This window comes from Hordeum vulgare, chromosome 2H, assembly GCF_904849725.1.
Source record: "Hordeum vulgare subsp. vulgare chromosome 2H, MorexV3_pseudomolecules_assembly, whole genome shotgun sequence".
Lineage (NCBI taxonomy): Eukaryota > Viridiplantae > Streptophyta > Magnoliopsida > Poales > Poaceae > Hordeum > Hordeum vulgare.
Genome location: NC_058519.1, coordinates 55489128 through 55508111, shown reverse-complemented (window position 1 = coordinate 55508111; position 18984 = coordinate 55489128). Strand labels below are relative to the sequence as shown.

Sequence of the window (18984 nt, the reverse complement as noted above, 5' to 3'; positions counted from 1 at the left end):
AAATGTTGAATCTATATAAGAAAATGATTCTGGTGAATAAAAAAATGTACAATATGTATGATAAGAAGTACACTTGTGTTGAGGACAATTTTTTTTTGATAAAAACAAAGAAAACCGACAAAAATGAATGAAAGAACAAAGAAAACCAAAGAAAGAAAGAAAAGAAAAATTAAAACTAGAGAAAACCGATGCAGAGCAGTGAAAAACCGATAAAAACTCATAAAAACAATAGCGCCCGGTTGTAGGCGAGATGTATTACATCTCGGTACGGGAGCGACATAGCTCCCACACCTATTAAAGGCTATGGACGAAAATATGAATTGTCATCTTGTATATTTAGTCTATCTCTCCATGCATCATCATGGTGGCTTCAAATTCTGAAATCCGAACTTGAAACTACATCACCAGTTCCTGCACACTCGCCTTTGTCTTCATGCTTGGTCATGCTCCAATGTTCCTTCCTCTTGTCCATACATGCCCTTCACCCCGCAACAAAACAAGCATATCTAGTTCATGCACTACAAGAAAAGCGCTCGTTTATGACAAAAAATATTGACGGTGGTTCAATTGGTCACAAATCAATGACCAAAATTCTGAATTTGGTCATGAAGACCGTGGGAGGGTGCAAACCCTATAACATTATGACTATTTGTGCCTATAAGGTCATTGTTCTATTGCGCAAATAGGTCATTAGCTATGTAGTCGTGTTTATGATCTTATTCTACCCTTCACGGCCAAACTATACGGTCATAATTATATAGGTGGAGGTAACTGGACAACACCTCAACGCTTTTGTCCAGGTGTCGTATCTACATGTCAATTTTGCCTATGTGTCAACCATACTTATAGGTGGGACCCATGTGTCATCCAAACCCACTTTTCTAGTTGATCAATGGACCTACTATCATGTGAGTCCTAAATGGTTGTGGAACCCATGTGTCATATGGACCTAGCATGCGTGTTAATCGGGCGACCCATTGTCGTGTGCATGTTAACATGTCAGACCCAGAGGCGGCACGCATTGTAACATGTGGGTGCCAATATATTATTTTCATTTGTGAGTGCTAGAGAGCGGATTTTCTTACATCTATGAATGCAAACATATTATATAAATACATAACAATCAAAAAATGAAGATTACCATTTTCCTATCATAAATATCTAAAAAATATAATAAAGTGCTAAAATAATAAATGCACGTGTCCATGTTAATTTCATAACTTTAAACCTTATTTAGATTTTGTAAAAGAAAAAATCGCTATTTTTAGAAACATTATTTAGGAAACAATATTTAAGAAACATTAATTAAGAGACATTATTAGAAACAATCCACGTGCCTAAAAAGTAGATTCTATTTTTAGAAACATTATTTAAGATACATGTAGTTCACATTTGAATTATGTCAAATAAATAGATAAACTTCATCAAACACGTGAAATTATATTTGGGTATGAAGTAGTCGAAGACACAGGTCTAAAGGGTTCATTTCCCTTCGAAGACACGGGCCTAAAGGGATCATTTCCCTTCAATAATAGTATACGACAATGTAAAAATATCTAACTTTTACAAGAACATTATTATAATGTAGTGCCTTTTATGTAAAAAAATGAAGCACTTATAGAAAGAATGGGTTTTGCCTCTCGGAGCGTGTGCTCTTGCTTGAATAGTAAACAAAAAAGATATTAAATATTTTCAAAAACTGAAAAAACAAATTGTAGATGTTCGTGTTGTGTCACAATCATCCTTGAAATTTTTCATGCGAAACCGAGAAACGGTGTTTTGTTGGTGAAAAAAGCAAACTTACATTGGCATTTTTGTGTAACATTTCAGGTTTTTTCGTAGGCCAAAATATTTAACCCTTTTCCCTAAAAATTTGTATGTAGCATTTGGACGTGAAAAAGAACACATTGAATTTCTGTTGGACTATTTTTATATTTCAAAAAAATATTTTTCGCGCTCCTTGGAGCACCAACGGATTGCCGCACTTATAGTCAGGTACAATGATGGTTTCTTCTCTCGTTTAGCCACACGACCACCTACGGTAAAATCTTTTTGTTTGTTTTGAATATTATCAATGATACTATATTCCACTTTATGTGATTGATATTTTTAATCTTGCCAACTTTTCTAAAAATGCCAAAATTTTAATTTAATAAAGTGTTTCAAACAACAACATTATATCAAAATAATGCTAAAAATATATATACAACTACAAACAACCTTATGGACCAAAATTTTCTAAACACAAGATCTAGCCGCACTTGAGAAGCCCAGTAAGGCCAATAGATATAAAAACCCTCCGTCAAACAAGCCCTAGTTCCCAGCCCCGCCGCCAGCCTCCACCTCGCCCACCAGACCGACGCCCCTCCACGCCCACCAGATCGATGCCCCTCCGCGCTCCCTGGCCGCCGTTCCTCGTCCTCTTCCGTTCGCCTCGGCTGGTCCCAACATCAGCGAGAAGGGCCGCAACATTGGCGGATCTGGCAACGTCGCCACGGTCGCTGCTCCCGTTCGATGCGGGAGGCATCGGCATCGGAGTTTGCCCCTCCTCGCTTGTCACAGCTAGTCGCTGGCATCCCGCTTCATGGTCGAAATCCCCTGTCTTGTCCCCTCCGTGCCCATGACACACATCATCTTCCCGCCTCCGCCATGATGACCACCGACTGCGTCGTCCCCATTGCTGCGTTGAAGAGGGGCGCCTTCATCGTCTTCCTCGCCGTTCGATCCATCATCCAGGCCCTCAGGTTTGTCTCGTCTGCCCTTGCAGGCGAGAGCGCGTTCTTTTTCTGCTCAGGAGATCTTAGATCACGTCATGATCTTTTATTTGTTTCGGTATCGTAGGAACCTGGGGTAGCCATCGTACATGGAGACAGTGGACTGGAGCAATTTGCAGGACCATGTGTGTAGTAACTGCAAGATCGGCCCTTAATGGTATTCCCACGAGTTCTTCTTGGGCCTATTCTTCTTTCTGCAACTGCGAGTTCTACCGGTTTAGGGCTTTACATCTTTCCTATGGTAATTTAGGGCATTTAGAAGTGATGGGCAATTGTGGACGAATAATATTATGGAAATGCTTGGATTTCGTTTTTAGCTGACCATGTTAACTTTGGATAAATTTGGAGCTATAATTGAGTGTGTATCCATGCCTTTGGGGAGTATGAAATCATATGGCTTCTATCATGTAGTGCATTTCTATATTATCTTGTGCAACATACCTGGCTACACAAGATCATAGTTAAACTCCTGTTATTAATTTTCTGTATCATTAGCATGTAAGGCAGCATATCAAATAGGAGTATATGCTAGCTTAAGTTGGAAATCATCTAGACTGTTGTACAAATAACATATCATTCTGACAAAATCTGGTCTTCATAATTTCAGTTATGTCACCTGGTACGTAATACACGAGGTGCACACATGTTGGTCTAGACTGGAACCTGACGACAGTGGTGAGAAAAACAAGCACGTCGACGGTGTCTCCACCATCCAGTCAAAATTGTACGTTCTGGCCTTGCCCCTACACCTACATTCATGATTGCTTGTGGGTTGGTGAGTCCATTTGTCTCCCATGTTTTCTTCCTACTCTATGGTGCCCGTCGATTGTCCGTGGCTTTGTGATGAGTTTGTTGTGATGGTCTATAGACATGCCCTTGTGTTGTCCTAGAAATTATACATCAAAGGAAAGTAGCCAGACTAGTAATTGTAGTGTCTACGCACTGCCACCAACAAACTGTTTATGTACCTAATGCTCTTTCTGGCCATATGTTTATAGTAGATGACTTTAGCTAGTATGTAATGTTGTAGCATGTGATTTGTTAAATATCTAAACAAATCATGCAAAATATAACAAGCCGTTGGTAGTGCGAAACTAATATGTTGTCATCTTTAAGCTCTTACATACGTAAATTACGACCATGTAGAGATGTCCTAAATTCTTTGGCAACATATATCAACAAATGGATAGTGTTTAGGGGGTGAGCATTTAGAAATCTTATATGTTGTTATTCTTCTTTGCTTCTAGTCTAGAATGAATGTCTTTTTCTCACTACTTTACCTTCTTCATAGAACTTATTTCTTGTAATTAAAAAGTAACATGTATATGAAGCATTCCCATTGCCATAGAACACATCACTTGCTATTTTGTTTTGTGGAGTTAGTTTATTTTTGATAAGAAATTGAATTCTTTTATTTCCATTCCATTTTGTTCTATTGTCTTCTCAATTCTCATGTGTGACCCTTTCAACTCTAGGTTGATATGTTGATGGGAAGAAGTTGGAAACAGAAGACTATGAAGCCATCAATTATGCTTTGTAGATTCTTTCAGCTCCAGGTTGATATGTTGCATGGAGGAAGTTGGAAACACAAGACTATGAAGCCATCAATTATGCTTTGTTTTCCTGATTACGTGTTTCTCTTACTCTTTGTGTATATCATGTTACTGTTTTAGTTTTGTTTGTTTAATGAAAATTAGAAGTATTTGAACTTTTTTGTTGTGCACTTGATCAGTGCAGATTTTTCTATGCACTTGGCCTGGAATGTGGCGTGTAGGCTATCAAATGTTTTTTATGTGATATTATTGAAATGAAAACCACGCTTGCCAAAGCCTCATACGAGATAAAACTATGTAACTTTGTTATATAAACAAGGATAATAACTAATTAGTAGAAAAAATAAATAATAGTACTAGGAGGCCCATGGCCTGATAAATAACTGAACATCGGCCCAATACAACTTTGGCCCAGTAATTTGTACAAAAAAAATACTGGGTTGAACTAATGGGCTTGACCCATTTATCCTATGTGGTGTCCACATCACTGGTTTGCCATGTCATACCAGCCCAGTCATTTCATGTCCTACGTGGATCAAATAAATTGCTAATGACCATAATTTTGGTCACTGCATGTTGCTGACCAATTTTAAAAGAAGGTCAAGTTTTTCTGTTCTTGACGGTCAACTATTGACGTATTGAATTTGGTCAAAAAAAAGGTCATAACTTAAAAGTAATGACCATTCTACGACCAAAATAGGGGGTCAAGAATCAATGTTTTTCTTTTAGTGATGTAACACCATATTCTGATGAACATTAGAAGTAGTTTCAAGAAATAAATTTAATTACCTAGTAATTTAATTCACATGCATTAGCTCTAGTGATTGGTCCTTCTTTCTATAGAATTTGAAATGTGTAACAATGGGGTGTAATAGTGGTATGAATGTCCCCATCATGCCTCATATCACATAGAGTGGATCGGTGAATGTCTCCACATCACAATGCGTATAAACGAAAGTAGGTGGGACCTTGAAGCATCTGCTTTGATGGGGCAATGATGGGGACATTCATAGTCGTATGAATGTCCCCATCATTGCCCCATCAAAGCAGATGCTTCAAGGTCCCACCTACTTTCGTTTATACGCAACGTGATGAGTGGATGTTTGGATAATGTGCTTTTGGTGAAGCAGTGACCTACATGAGAGGTGATGCTGATATCAAAGCTATAAGAATTTCTTACAATGAACATCGTCGTAGGATCGCCAAATCGATGCATTGTTTGGAAGACAGGATCAACCGTAATTTGGTCCCCGTCCATGTGGATTGGCCCAATTGGGAACCATTCCTCGAAAATGCCTTAATGAGCATTTGGTTTGGGTAAGGGCAGAGAAATTGTCAGCCCAAACAACGTCGATCCACCCCAATCTACGAGATCAAAAGAATTTTCATGTGGAAGGAGTATGTGTCAGTGTTGATATTATTGTTTTGTTACCTTCTTAACGGTTGAATTATCAATTCCTGTATATATTACATCATCTAATACAAGGAGGGATTAAGTGATGAAAGGGATTCAATCTGGACCGTTGGAATTTGCTGGGCTTGTGCGGTCGCATATCCTGCACAGCTCTAATAACATCCGTGTTTCACACTGAAGATGTGAAACTTCTATTTTGCGTAAAAAACATGTGAAATTTTACTAAAAAAGACAAAGTAGACATGTCAAACTGCCTCACAAGCTATATGCTCCAAACTCTCACACTAGGTCGAACTACACACAAATGTTTGGCAAGATGGCGCACCACACTTTGTGTTTGAGAGAAGAAAATAAGAAATTATTATCTATACATATATTAAATAATACTACATAATTCAACAGAATACTACAATAATTTAAATGAACTATTCTTTAAAATATTAAAATAATGTTTCTAATATATATATACTAGCAAAAGGGCCCGTGCGTTGCAACGGGAGAAAGAAATACCGCATGCTCTTAATTTATAAAAAATGATCTATAATCTAAGAATTTGTAGTTACGACACAAAAAAAGATGATCTTATCCTACAAAAGTGCAGTTTAAAATTTCACAGGTCTTCTATTTTAACATTGCTTGCATGTAGATTTAATACGTACAAAGAATCAGTCAAGTGACCTTCAGTTTCATTTCCAATCTTGATTTTGTTGACGTGTTCATCCCCAACCCGAATGAGTATCGGTATGAAAGAAAGACGAATAATGACTTATTTATTAAGATTGCACCATAAATAGTATTTTTATTAAATGTTTAACATGTAATATAACATCATGTTTAAATTCTACATATTTTTTTAATCAAATTTCATATATAATATGTTAAATTTGGAGTTACGATTTAGAAGATATGAGTATTTTAAGAAAACATTTAATATATACTACGGGTTTAATGTTAAAAACATCAGGAAGTTTTCTATAAAATATCATGACGGACTAAGAATACCTATTTCTTTTATTAGTAGATATATATATATATATATATATATATATATATATATATATCTTTATCTTTACCTATTAATAAAGCATCTATTGCTTCTGTGGTACGTCATTAAAATTACCCTTAAAGTTGGTTTAAATTACACACTATGCCATCCATAAGTGAAAAAAACGGTTCAGATTTATTTTGTCAAAGTCGTCGTTGCGTGTAGTTATTAAGATACGAGAACTAAAAATCATGAGCAGGCGCTCGGTGTGGTGGCTAGAGCGGCTGCCTTCCATACAGCACACCCAAGTTCGACCCCTGGTAGGCACACATTTTTTCATCCCTATTATTTCTCTTTGTATATAGCACCAAACATGGGTTAATGGACTAGGCCATGTTTTATTATTTCAATATATTTTTTTCTTTAAATTAATATATGATTTTCCAAAATTCCAATTTTTTTAGTTTTGAAAAAAATATTCATGAAATCATAGAATGTTTGGACAATTAAACAAAGGTTCAGAAAATCAGAAAATGTTCAGGATTCAAAAAATGTTGATGGTTTTAAAAAATGTTTGCATATTATAAAATAATTCACACAATGTCTATGAATTTTCAAAAATCAAATACCCAAGTTGTTCCCCATTTACAAAAAAAATCATCGATTCAAAAAATGTTCACTGAATAAAAAACTATCCATGCATTTTAGAAAAAAGATAAGTTTACATCAATCGACAAAACTTGATCACATTGACACTGATTTTCTCTTTTTATAGCAGCAAACACGAGTTCATGGCCAAGCCCATGTTTTATTATACCATTTATTTTGTACTTCTTTAAACTAATTCATGATTTTTCAAAATTCCAATTTTTTGTGTTTTGAAAAATATTGTTCATGAAACAATAGAATGTTTCAGAATTGAAACATAGGTTCAGGAAATAATAAAACGTTCACGGTTTAAAAAATTGATGTTTTTTTAAAAACTGTTCACATGTTATAAAATGATTCACAATTTTGAAAAATATATTCAGCAAATATAAAATGTTCCTAATTTTTAAAATGACCATTTATCCAAAACATATTAGTGAATTCGAAGAAAATGTCTATGAAGTAAAAATAACATTGAGAAAAACTAAAAAAATCTTGAATTTCAAAATTTATTCCCCATTTAAAAAAAGTTCATAGACTGAGTAAAAAACTGTCCATGCATTTTAGAAAAAAGATAGTGGGCATCAATCAACAAAATTTAACCACGACCATCATTGATGAGGATGGAAGAAAAGATAAGTGACAACATGATGTGTCACCGTGTTAAGTACAGAAATAAAGGATACTCATATGTCGGGGTATTGAGCTATACTTATTTGGCTATAATGTAATATTTTTATTTCCCGTTGCAACGCTTGGGTATATTTGCTAGTATATATATATATATATATATATATATATATATATATATATATATATATATATATATATATATATATATATATATATATATATATATATATATATATATATATATATATATATATATATATATACTATTTTCAAAATATTTTACAAGGGCATTGAGCGGTAAATATACAACAACTACACATGCGTAATTTCCAACAAATAATCAATCTTAGTCTCCCGAGTCGATCCAACGTAAAATCCGTGCAATGTTTTATGATTTTTTTTTTGGGAACTATGAGAACAAACCCTCGCATATTGCTGCACAAGATGAACATATATCGGTACAATACGGTACACATTTTCTTAGATATATTCAACTGAATTTAGTTATTACTGAGTCCACAGTCCACACAGTAGTATATATTTTCACGCTAACTGAACAAATCAATACAACAAGGTGAACATTTTTACATACATATAAACAAATTTATAAAATCAACCAAGGATTTGTTAATTCTCGGATGGAGAGAGAGTATTTTGCTTGCAGTGTGCTGCGCCGAGCTATTTACCACGCCATGACACCGACTAATGTTCCACGCACCAGTATCAGACAAATACAATGGCCGGTGATCCAATTTCTAGGTCACCCACCCAGTTGATCCCATGTCAGACGTGATTCACTTGTGTCACTGTGCATTTCCAAGCAACTCTCATCTTCCCCACCAAACCCTAGCTCCTTTAAAATGACCATCTCCTTCCCTCCAATCTCACTGCACTAGCTAACCACAGTACCTTCTCATTGCTCCACTCCACAGATCATTTTCTCCCAAGAAATGGCAGCTTCAGCTCACCGCTCCACTGGTACTGCAGCCATGTCTCTCTCCCTCTTCCTGCTCGCAGCCATCGCCGCCTCGTCCTTCCCTCCGGCCGACGCACAGGCGTCATCATCATGCGCGAGCCACACCTTCTCGAGCAACCAGCTCTACGCGTCGTGCGCCGCCCTGCCACGCCTCGGCACCACGCTGCACTACAACTACACGGCGGCGGCCAACACCGTGGCCGTGGCGTTCCGCGCGCCGCAGACGAGCAAGGCCGGCGGGTGGGTGGCGTGGGGGCTCAACCCCAACGGCACCGGCATGGTGGGCACGCAGGCCGTGGTGGCGTTCCGGCACTCCAACGGCAGCCTGGTCGCGTACCCGACGCTGCTCGACAGCTACGCGCCGTCCATGGCGCCCGCCGGCGCCGCGGAGCTGGCGTTCCCCGTGTCGGACGTGGCGGCGGAGTACGCGAAGAAGGGCAAGGAGATGGTCGTGTACGCGACGGTCGCGCTGCCCGGGAAGGGGAGCGAGTTCACCCACGTCTGGCAGCAGGGGAGCTCCGTGGTGGACGACGTGCCGGCGGCGCACCCCACCACCGGGGACAACGTCCTCTCCACGGGCACCATCGATTTCAGCAAGTGAAAGTAACATATACCGAGTACATTCGTAGGTATGCTTATTATTACGCGTGTCGTCCTGTTGCACACGTATGTGCCCGCGAGCCATGCATGGCTCCCTATCTCGATATAAGAAAAAAAATGCTTGTAATCAGCGCTCGACGCAGAGTTATATGAATACACTCACTGTGTGTAATTTGTGCTCTTCATACCCCAGATTTAAATGAACGGAAACTATGACGATAAAGGGATTTTCCCGCTTCATATTATAAAATAAAACACCACATCCATCATACAACATGTCATACAACCAAAACAGAAAAGAGTAAGAACGGTAATTAAAGATACAAAACACCGCAATATCTGTTAACTCGGCTAACCCGATCCTTCATACGACACGGCGAAGATAGGGTAGTAACCTGCGGCCGGCACTACACCACAACACTACATTCTTAACACACAAGTTGGTCGGTATAACAGCTTCCATCAACAGACAGTGTGTTGGGAAAAAGTATTGCCAACCGATGAGGTCTGTTGGGAAAAAACCAGACGGAAAAGCCCATTGCCGACCGACAAAGTTTTGCCGACCAACAGACTGACGATAGTAGGAAGAATTGCCGACGCGACAGTCCATCGGCTATGTCATGGATCTTTCCCGACCGACGACCTGTTGGCCCTTGAAGTAACCTTTCCCGACCGATGTGTCGTTGATATTTTTTTTTGCCGACCGACTGTCTGTTCTTCATGTATGAACCTTCCCCAACTGATTGCCTGATGGTGGCTTCTTTGCCGACCGACTTGCCGTCAGCCCTATCATAAACATTTCCCAACCAACAGTCTGATGATGTTTTGTTTTGTCAACCAACAATTCAGCAGAGGCTGATGATATATATTATTTGAACTTACTTAATGCCAACCAACAATTCAGCAGAGGCTGATGATATATATTATTTTGGCCTTACTTAAACAATATCAACCACGTTAGATATCTAACTCACCATACAGTATGCATGTACTCCAAAATATTAAAACAGATGCAAACATATCAATTTTTGTTGCTCCGTTACACTTGCAAACATTTATGTTTGTTTGCTACAAAATACCCAGCTAATTAACAAGAGCCAAAATGTGCATTGTTTCTACTCCATTAATTGTTCCCAGTATGGCTAAATGATCCACCATTACAAAATGATAGCTAAGAGATTCACCATTACAAAATGATAGCTAAGAGATCCACTATACAGGCTCAAACCAACAGCTTCATGGTGTCTTCCTTGTCCTCTTGTCTTTCCTACAATGTTAACAACAGAGATGACATAGTAAGGGTCATAGCGGTTATCAACTCGAGTATCACACAGGGAAAGTGGAAATTGCGGTTATCAACAGAGATGACTAGCAAGCTCGAGTGAAAATTTTCCTGTGAGCTACTCCAGTAAGGCTAAATGTTGGTTGGCATTAAGTTTTTCACACAGGAGTAGCAGTTTTGTTACAGCAGCAGCAGCAATCTTAAAATACTGAGCATTTTTCACACAGGAGTAGCAGTTTTGTTACAGCAACAACAGCAATCTTAAAATACAGCAGCAGCAGCAATCTTAAAATACAGCAGCAACAACAATCTTAAAATACAGCAGCAGCAGCAATCTTAAAATACAACAACAACAACAATCTTAAAATACAGCAGCAACAGTTTTGTGGCAGCAGCAGTTTTGTTACAGCAGCAGCAATTTTGTCATTGCTATGGTTTTGATCATTGAACAAAATTCTATGCCTTCAAAGGTATCTATACCCTTTGTGCTGGTTTACTATAAGTTTAATGTAAACTACCGTTAATTATTAAGGATAGTACCTTAACGGCGGGTCGAGGAAGATGCCCCTGGCTTGTACGACTTCATCTGGCAAAGTAATCATGAGTCAATATCTTAACGAGTGGACTGTTGTACAATACAAATCATCCTTTAAGACATAGAACCAGTGCATAGAAAATTTTAACCAGTGCACAGAAAAATTAATAGGTAAATTCAAAAGTTAAAAAATATGAACGGACTAGATTAATGCAGCTCTCCACAAGAAAAATATATCGTTACGTGCAAATATTATAAGGTGAACTTGCAAAAAGACTGACACATCACATAAAAATTAGTTCAACACGTTCGACGAACTCATATGCCTTTTTCCTGAAAAAGTCACGTGTAGAAGGTTAACACGTTCATTTAACTCATATGCCTATTCCTGAAAAAACCACGTGTAGATATGAGTTTGTTTCCAAAAACAAATCAAGGTTGAGTCCTACTAGAATTGAGGTGTTGATGTCAACTAAGAGACACGATCCAGTACGATCATTATTCCCTGCAGTAAATCTATTTGAACGACTGCGAAGCTTACGTGCCTAAAGAAGTTTTATCCCTAAACAAAATCAGTACAAGTTTGGCCCGAGCTTCTCTTCGGCTTAATTCGTCACACTGAATCACTATAGCTGCATCTATTTATTTTATGCCTTAAAAATAGCAGGTCATGTCAACAAAAAATAGTACTCCGCTCCCATCAAGGAAAAAAAAGCAAGAACAGCAGGTGTTGGCATTGGTTCAATCTCCAATCATACCCGTACGTGACGTCAAAGAGAAAAGGACATAAGCTCCAGTCGAGGAAAATTAGTATGTCCCTGTGAAGACTTTGGTTGAATCTCCAGCCTTACACGTACATACAACTTTTTTTGACTATTTGTCATCTTTAACTCAAAAGATTAATCATATAGGTACAGGAAAAAAGACATTATTGTATCGTTCGACTCAAAATTCATTGATTTTTGATTGGCGCAACATTGAAAAATACTTCTTACATATTTGAGTGGCATGGAAATTTAGGTATAAATTACTAAAAATATCAAGATTTAAAACTTAAATAAAAAACTCTACAAATCTAATATTCCCTTGACCTGCAGGTTCATTTTTTAATTTTTTTGACTAAAAAAGCAAATTGAAGAGGTAAAGGAGAGGTAAAGGAGCAAAATCAATTTGATGCCACTTTGTGACAGAACATATATTGTTGGTGATTACCTTGCTAGATGGCCATGGAATGGACTTTGTGATAGCATCAGCGATACATTGTAAACCGTCACATTCAAAAGGCACCGTAGCATCCCTTTTGATCGCAACATTGACAACAACCTCATAAATCCCTGGTCCAAGGGGCTCTTCGCCCACAATAGTGTCTGGATCAACTGAGATCATTGTTGCCTTAGCAACAGGAGTTTCAGGACCAGTCCATGCATATAGAAGCACATCCGTACCAATCTGAATCAATGATAATTTTAGAAACATGAAAATAATATAGAATTTAAACATATAGGTAAGCATGAGAAGACTACCAGGCTTTCATCTTCATGGGCTGATGAGCTTCTTGCAGGGGGCTTCGCAACAACTCTTCGATGAACAAAGGGCTCTTCATCATCCCCTTGATCATCTTCTTCGCCATCATTATCTTCCTCAACTGCAAGTCTTGAGTTCTATTCAGACAACAATATGGAAAACAGAGTTATTGCATGCAAGAAGGATTATTGATGCAATGAAAAGATGTGGAAATAGTTCTTTACTTCTCGAGAATTGGAACCGTTATGCGAGATGTATGAGGCACTGCCTTGGCACGATTCCTCTTTGCGATAGCACTACGAGACTACAAGAAGAAAGAAAGGAAAGCAGATTTATACTATGAGTAGCCATGTTGACAGAGTGCTGCATGTATACTATGATTCAGCGGGATGGCTTACTTCAAATACCGAAGATCTCCAGTAAGTAATAAGGGCCTTCCAATCAGCTTCACTAATTCTGCTATCAAGTCTTTTCATAAGTTGTGCATCAGTGAGTGCAGCATCAAACTTGTGCCTCTTCAAATCTGACTTCCAATCCTTCCATTTTATGTGTGAAGTGTTGATAACAAAGCTCAAAACGGATGAATCCAGATCATAAAATGCCTATTAAAAAGAGAGAAACCAGGAAACTCAGTTAGACAAGAATTGAAATAGTGTACGTTAATCAAACTATGCCCATTTATACCTTCAAGGTCTCCCGCACCAACAACTTCTTTTCTACATCAACATCTCGCCAATCTAACTCTGCAGGTGGTATACGCTTCCTCACCAAAGTACCAATGAAATTGGTAAATTCAGTGGCATCTGGCCCAACAGGCTGGCCATTCCCATTAAGTGGAATATGGATTTTGGGTTGATTGAGCTTTGTGTTGGGGAACGTCGCATGGGAAACAAAAAATTTCCTACGCGCACGAAGACCTATCATGGTGATGTCCATCTACGAGAGGGGATGAGTTATCTACGTACCCTTGTAGATCATACTGCAGAAGCGTTAGTGAACGCGATTGATGTAGTGGAACGTCCTCACGTCCCTCGATCCGCCCCGCGAACAATCCCGCGATCAGTCCCACGATCTAGTACCGAACGGACGGCACCTCCGCGTTCAGCACACGTACAGCTTGACGATGATCTCGGCCTTCTTGATCCAGCAAGAGAGACAGAGAGGTAGAAGAGTTCTCCGGCAGCGTGACGGCGCTCCGGAGGTTGGTGATGACCTTGTCTCAGCAGGGCTCCGCCCGACCACCGCAGAAACGCGATCTAGAGGAAAAACCGTGGAGGTATGTGGTCGGGCTGCCGTGGAAAAGTCGTCTCAAATCAGCCCCAATACCTCCGTATATATAGGTGGGAGGGAGGGGACCTTGCCTTGGGGCTCAAGGAGCCCCAAGGGGGTCGGCCGAGTCCAAGGGGGGAAGGCTCCCCCCCCCCAAACCGAGTTGGACTTGGTTTGGTGGGTGGGAGTCCTTCCCTTCCTTCCCACCTCCCTTTTTTTTCTTTCTCTTTGATTTTCCTTTGTATGGCGCATAGGGCCCTTTTGGGCTGTCCCACCAGCCCACTAAGGGTTGGTGCGCCACCCTTATGGCCTATGGGCTTCCCCGGGGTGGGTTGCCCCCCCCGGTGAACTCCCGCAACCCATTCGTCATTCCCGGTACATTCCCGGTAACTCCGAAAACCTTCCGGTAATCAAATGAGGTCATCCTATATATCAATCTTCGTTTCCGGACCATTCCGGAAACCCTCGTGACGTCCGTGATCTCATCCGGGACTCCGAACAACATTCGGTAACCAACCATATAACTCAAATACGCATAAAACAACGTCGAACCTTAAGTGTGCAGACCCTGCGGGTTCGAGAACTATGTAGACATGACCCGAGAGACTCCTCGGTCAATATCCAATAGCGGGACCTGGATGCCCATATTGGATCCTGAATATTCTACGAAGATCTTATCGTTTGAACCTAAGTGCCAAGGATTCATATAATCCCGTATATCATTCCCTTTGTCCTTCGGTATGTTACTTGCCCGAGATTCGATCGTCAGTATCCGCATACCTATTTCAATCTCGTTTACCGGCAAGTCTCTTTACTCGTTCCATAATACAAGATCCCGCAACATACACTAAGTCACTTTGCTTGCAAGGCTTGTGTGTGATGTTGTATTACCGAGTGGGCCCCGAGATACCTCTCCGTCACACGGAGTGACAAATCCCAGTCTTGATCCATACTAACTCAACTAACACCTTACGTTGCGACGTTTGATACACACAAAGTATTCCTCCGGTGTCAGTGAGTTACATGATCTCATGGTCATAGGAATAAATACTTGACACGCAGAAAAAAGTAGCAATAAAATGACACGATCAACATGCTACGTCTATTAGTTTGGGTCTAGTCCATCACGTGATTCTCCCAATGACGTGATCCAGTTATCAATCAACAACACCTTGTTCATAATCAGAAGACACTGACTATCTTTGATCAACTGGCTAGCCAACTAGAGGCTTGCTAGGGATGGTGTTTTGTCTATGTATCCACACATGTAAATGAGTCTTCATTCAATACAATTATAGCATGGATAATAAACGATTATCTTGATACAGGAATTATAATAATAACTATATTTATTATTGCCTCTAGGGCATAATTCCAACAGTCTCCCACTTGCACTAGAGTCAATAATCCAACCCTCACATCATCATGTGAATTACATTGTAATAAATCTAACACCCATACAGTTCTGGTGTTGATCATGTTTTGGCCGTGGAAGAGGTTTAGTCAGCGGGTCTGCTACATTCAGATCCGTGTGCACTTTGCATATATTTACATCCTCTCCCTCGACGTAGTCGCGGATGATGTTGAAGCGTCGTTTGATGTGTATGGTCTTCTTGTGAAACCGCGGTTCCTTTGCTAAGGCAATGGCACCCGTGTTGTCACAGAACAAGGTTATTGGATTCAGTGCGCTTGGCACCACTCCAAGATCCGTCATGAATTGCTTCATCCAGACACCCTCCTTAGCCGCCTCCGAGGCAGCCATGTACTCCGCTTCACATGTAGAATCTGCTACGACGCTTTGCTTGGAACTGCACCAGCTTACCGCACCCCCATTAAGAATAAATACGTATCCGGTTTGCGACTTAGTGTCGTCCGGATCTGTGTCAAAGCTTGCATCGACGTAACCTTTTACGGCGAGCTCTTCGTCACCTCCATACACGAGAAACATCTCCTTAGTCCTTTTCAGGTACTTCAGGATATTCTTGACCGCTGTCCAGTGATCCACTCCTGGATTACTCTGGAACCTACCTGCCAAACTTATGGCCAGGCTAACATCCGGTCTAATGCACAACATTGCATACATGATAGAACCTATGGCTGAAGCATAGGGGACGGAGCGCATATGCTCTCTATCTTCATCAGTTGCTGGGCACTGAGTCTTACTCAATCTCGTACCTTGTAAAACTGGCAAGAACCCTTTCTTAGACTGTTCCATTTTGAACCTCTTCAAAACTTTATCAAGGTATGTGCTTTGTGAAAGTCCTATCAGGCGTTTTGATCTATCCCTATAGATCTTAATGCCTAGAATGTAAGCAGCTTCTCCTAGGTCCTTCATAGAGAAACTCTTATTCAAGTAATCCTTTATGCTCTCTAAAAACTCCACGTTGTTTCCAATCAGCAATATGTCATCCACATATAATATTAGAAACGCCACAGAGCTCCCACTCACTTTCTTGTAAATACAAGATTCTCCAACCACTTGTATAAACCCAAATGCTTTGATCACCTCATCAAAGCGTTTGTTCCAACTCCGAGATGCTTGCACCAGTCCATAAATGGATCGCTGGAGTTTGCACACCTTGTTAACATTCTTAGGATCGACAAAACCTTCGGATTGTATCATATACAACTCTTCCTTAAGGAAACCGTTAAGGAACGCCGTTTGGACATCCATCTGCCAGATTTCATAATCGAAAAATGAAGCTATTGCTAACATGATTCTGACGGACTTAAGCATCGCTACGGGTGAGAATGTCTCATCGTAATCAAGTCCTTGAACTTGTGAAAAACCCTTTGCCACAAGTCGAGCTTTATAAACGGTCACATTACCGTCAGCGTCCGTCTTCCTCTTAAAGATCCATTTGTTCTGAATAGCCTTGCGGCCCTCAGGTAGTACCTCCAAAGTCCACACTTTGTTCTCATACATGGATCCTATCTCGGACTTCATGGCTTCTAGCCATTTGTTGGAATCTGGGCCCACCATTGCTTCTTCATAATTTGCAGGCTCATTGTTGTCTAACAGCATGATCGATAAGACGGGATTACCGTACCACTCTGGAGCAGCACGTGGTCTCGTCGACCTGCGTGGTTCGACAGAAACTTGAACTGGAGTTTCATGATCATCATCATCAACTTCCTCCTCAATCGGCGTTGCAACGACAGAGGTTTCCCCTTGCCCTGCGCCACCATCCAGAGGGATGAGAGGTTCGACAACCTCGTCAAGTTCTATCTTCCTCCCACTCAATTCTCTCGAGAGAAACTCCTTCTCGAGAAAAGCTCCGTTTTTAGCAACAAACACTTTGCCCTCGGATTTGAGATAGAAGGTGTACCCAACTGTCTCTTTTGGGTAACCTATGAAGAAGCATTTTTCCGCTTTGGGTTCCAGCTTTTCAGGCTGAAGCTTTTTGACATAAGCATCACATCCCCAAACTTTAAGAAACGACAACTTTGGCCTTTTGCCATACCACAGTTCGTAAGGTGTCGTCTCAACGGATTTTGATGGTGCCCTATTTAAAGTGAATGCAGCTGTTTCTAATGCATAACCCCAAAACGATAACGGCAAATCAGTAAGAGACATCATAGATCGCACCATCTCTAATAGAGTACGATTACGACGTTCGAACACACCATTACGCTGTGGTGTTCCAGGCGGTGTTAACTGTGAAACAATTCCACATTGTCTTAAGTGAGGACCAAACTCGAAACTCAGATATTCACCCCCACGATCAGACCGTAGGAACTTGATCTTCTTGTTACGATGATTTTCCACTTCACTCTGAAATTGCTTGAACTTTTCAAATGTTTCAGACTTGTGCTTCATCAAGTAGACATAACCATATCTACTCAAATCGTCAGTGAAGGTGAGAAAATAACGATATCCGCCGCGTGCCTCCACGCTCATTGGACCACACACATCGGTATGTATGATTTCCAACAAGTCACTTGCACGCTCCATTGTTCCGGAGAACGGAGTCTTAGTCATCTTGCCCATGAGGCATGGTTCGCACGTGTCAAGTGAATCAAAGTCAAGTGACTCCAAAAGTCCATCAGCATGGAGTTTCTTCATGCGCTTTACACCAATATGACCTAAGCGGCAGTGCCACAAAAATATGGCGCTATCATTGTTAACTCTAACTCTTTTGGTCTCAATGTTATGTATATGCGTATCGCTATCAAGATTCAATATGAACAATCCTCTCACATTAGGTGCATGACCATAAAAGATGTTACTCATAGAAATAGAACAACCATTATTCTCTGACTTAAAAGAGTAACCGTCTCGCAATAAACAAGATCCAGATATAATGTTCATGCTCAACGCAGGCACTAAATAACAATGATTTAATTTCATCACTAATCCTGATGGTAACTGAAGTGAAACTGTGCCGACGGCGATTGCATCAACCTTGGAACCATTTCCTACGCGCATCGTCACTTCATCTTTCGCCAGCCTTCGTCTATTCCGCAGTTCCTGTTTCGAGTTGCAAATATGAGCAACAGAACCGGTATCGAATACCCAGGCACTACTACGAGAGCCGGTTAAGTACACATCAATAACATGTATATCAAATATACCTGATTTTTCTTTGGCCGCCTTCTTATCTGCCAGATACTTGGGGCAATTGCGCTTCCAGTGACCCATACCCTTGCAATATTAACACTCCGTTTCAGGCTTAGGTCCAGCTTTGGGTTTCTTCGTCGGATTGGCAACAGGCTTGCCGCTCTTCTTCGAATTACCCTTCTTGCCTTTGCCGTTTCTCTTGAAACTAGTGGTCTTATTCACCATCAACA

The 18984-nt window shown here is 40.2% G+C and overlaps 1 protein-coding gene and 1 long non-coding RNA gene across 3 annotated transcripts; both read left to right on the top strand.

Moving 5' to 3' along the window:
- Window positions 1-3050: 3050 nt before the first annotated feature.
- On the top strand, window positions 3051-4473 carry LOC123424897. Of its 2 annotated transcripts, none has more exons than XR_006621754.1 (2): window positions 3051-3498; window positions 4250-4473. It is a non-coding gene; the product is annotated as an uncharacterized LOC123424897 (long non-coding RNA). The 2 variants fall into 2 exon arrangements; XR_006621755.1 differs by having other exon boundaries at window positions 3051-3549.
- Window positions 4474-8899: 4426 nt separating this feature from the next.
- LOC123429539 (cytochrome b561 and DOMON domain-containing protein At5g47530-like) lies at window positions 8900-9768 on the top strand. The gene has a single exon (XM_045113565.1). It carries the CDS (start codon window positions 8958-8960, stop codon window positions 9582-9584), a length of 627 nt encoding a protein of 208 aa, XP_044969500.1. The 5' UTR covers window positions 8900-8957; the 3' UTR covers window positions 9585-9768.
- Window positions 9769-18984: the final 9216 nt, after the last annotated feature.

Bases quoted from the DNA above. Each gene is read 5' to 3' on its own strand.
- LOC123429539 (XM_045113565.1), top strand. From the start codon at position 8,958: ATGGCAGCTTCAGCTCACCGCTCCACTGGTACTGCAGCCATGTCTCTC.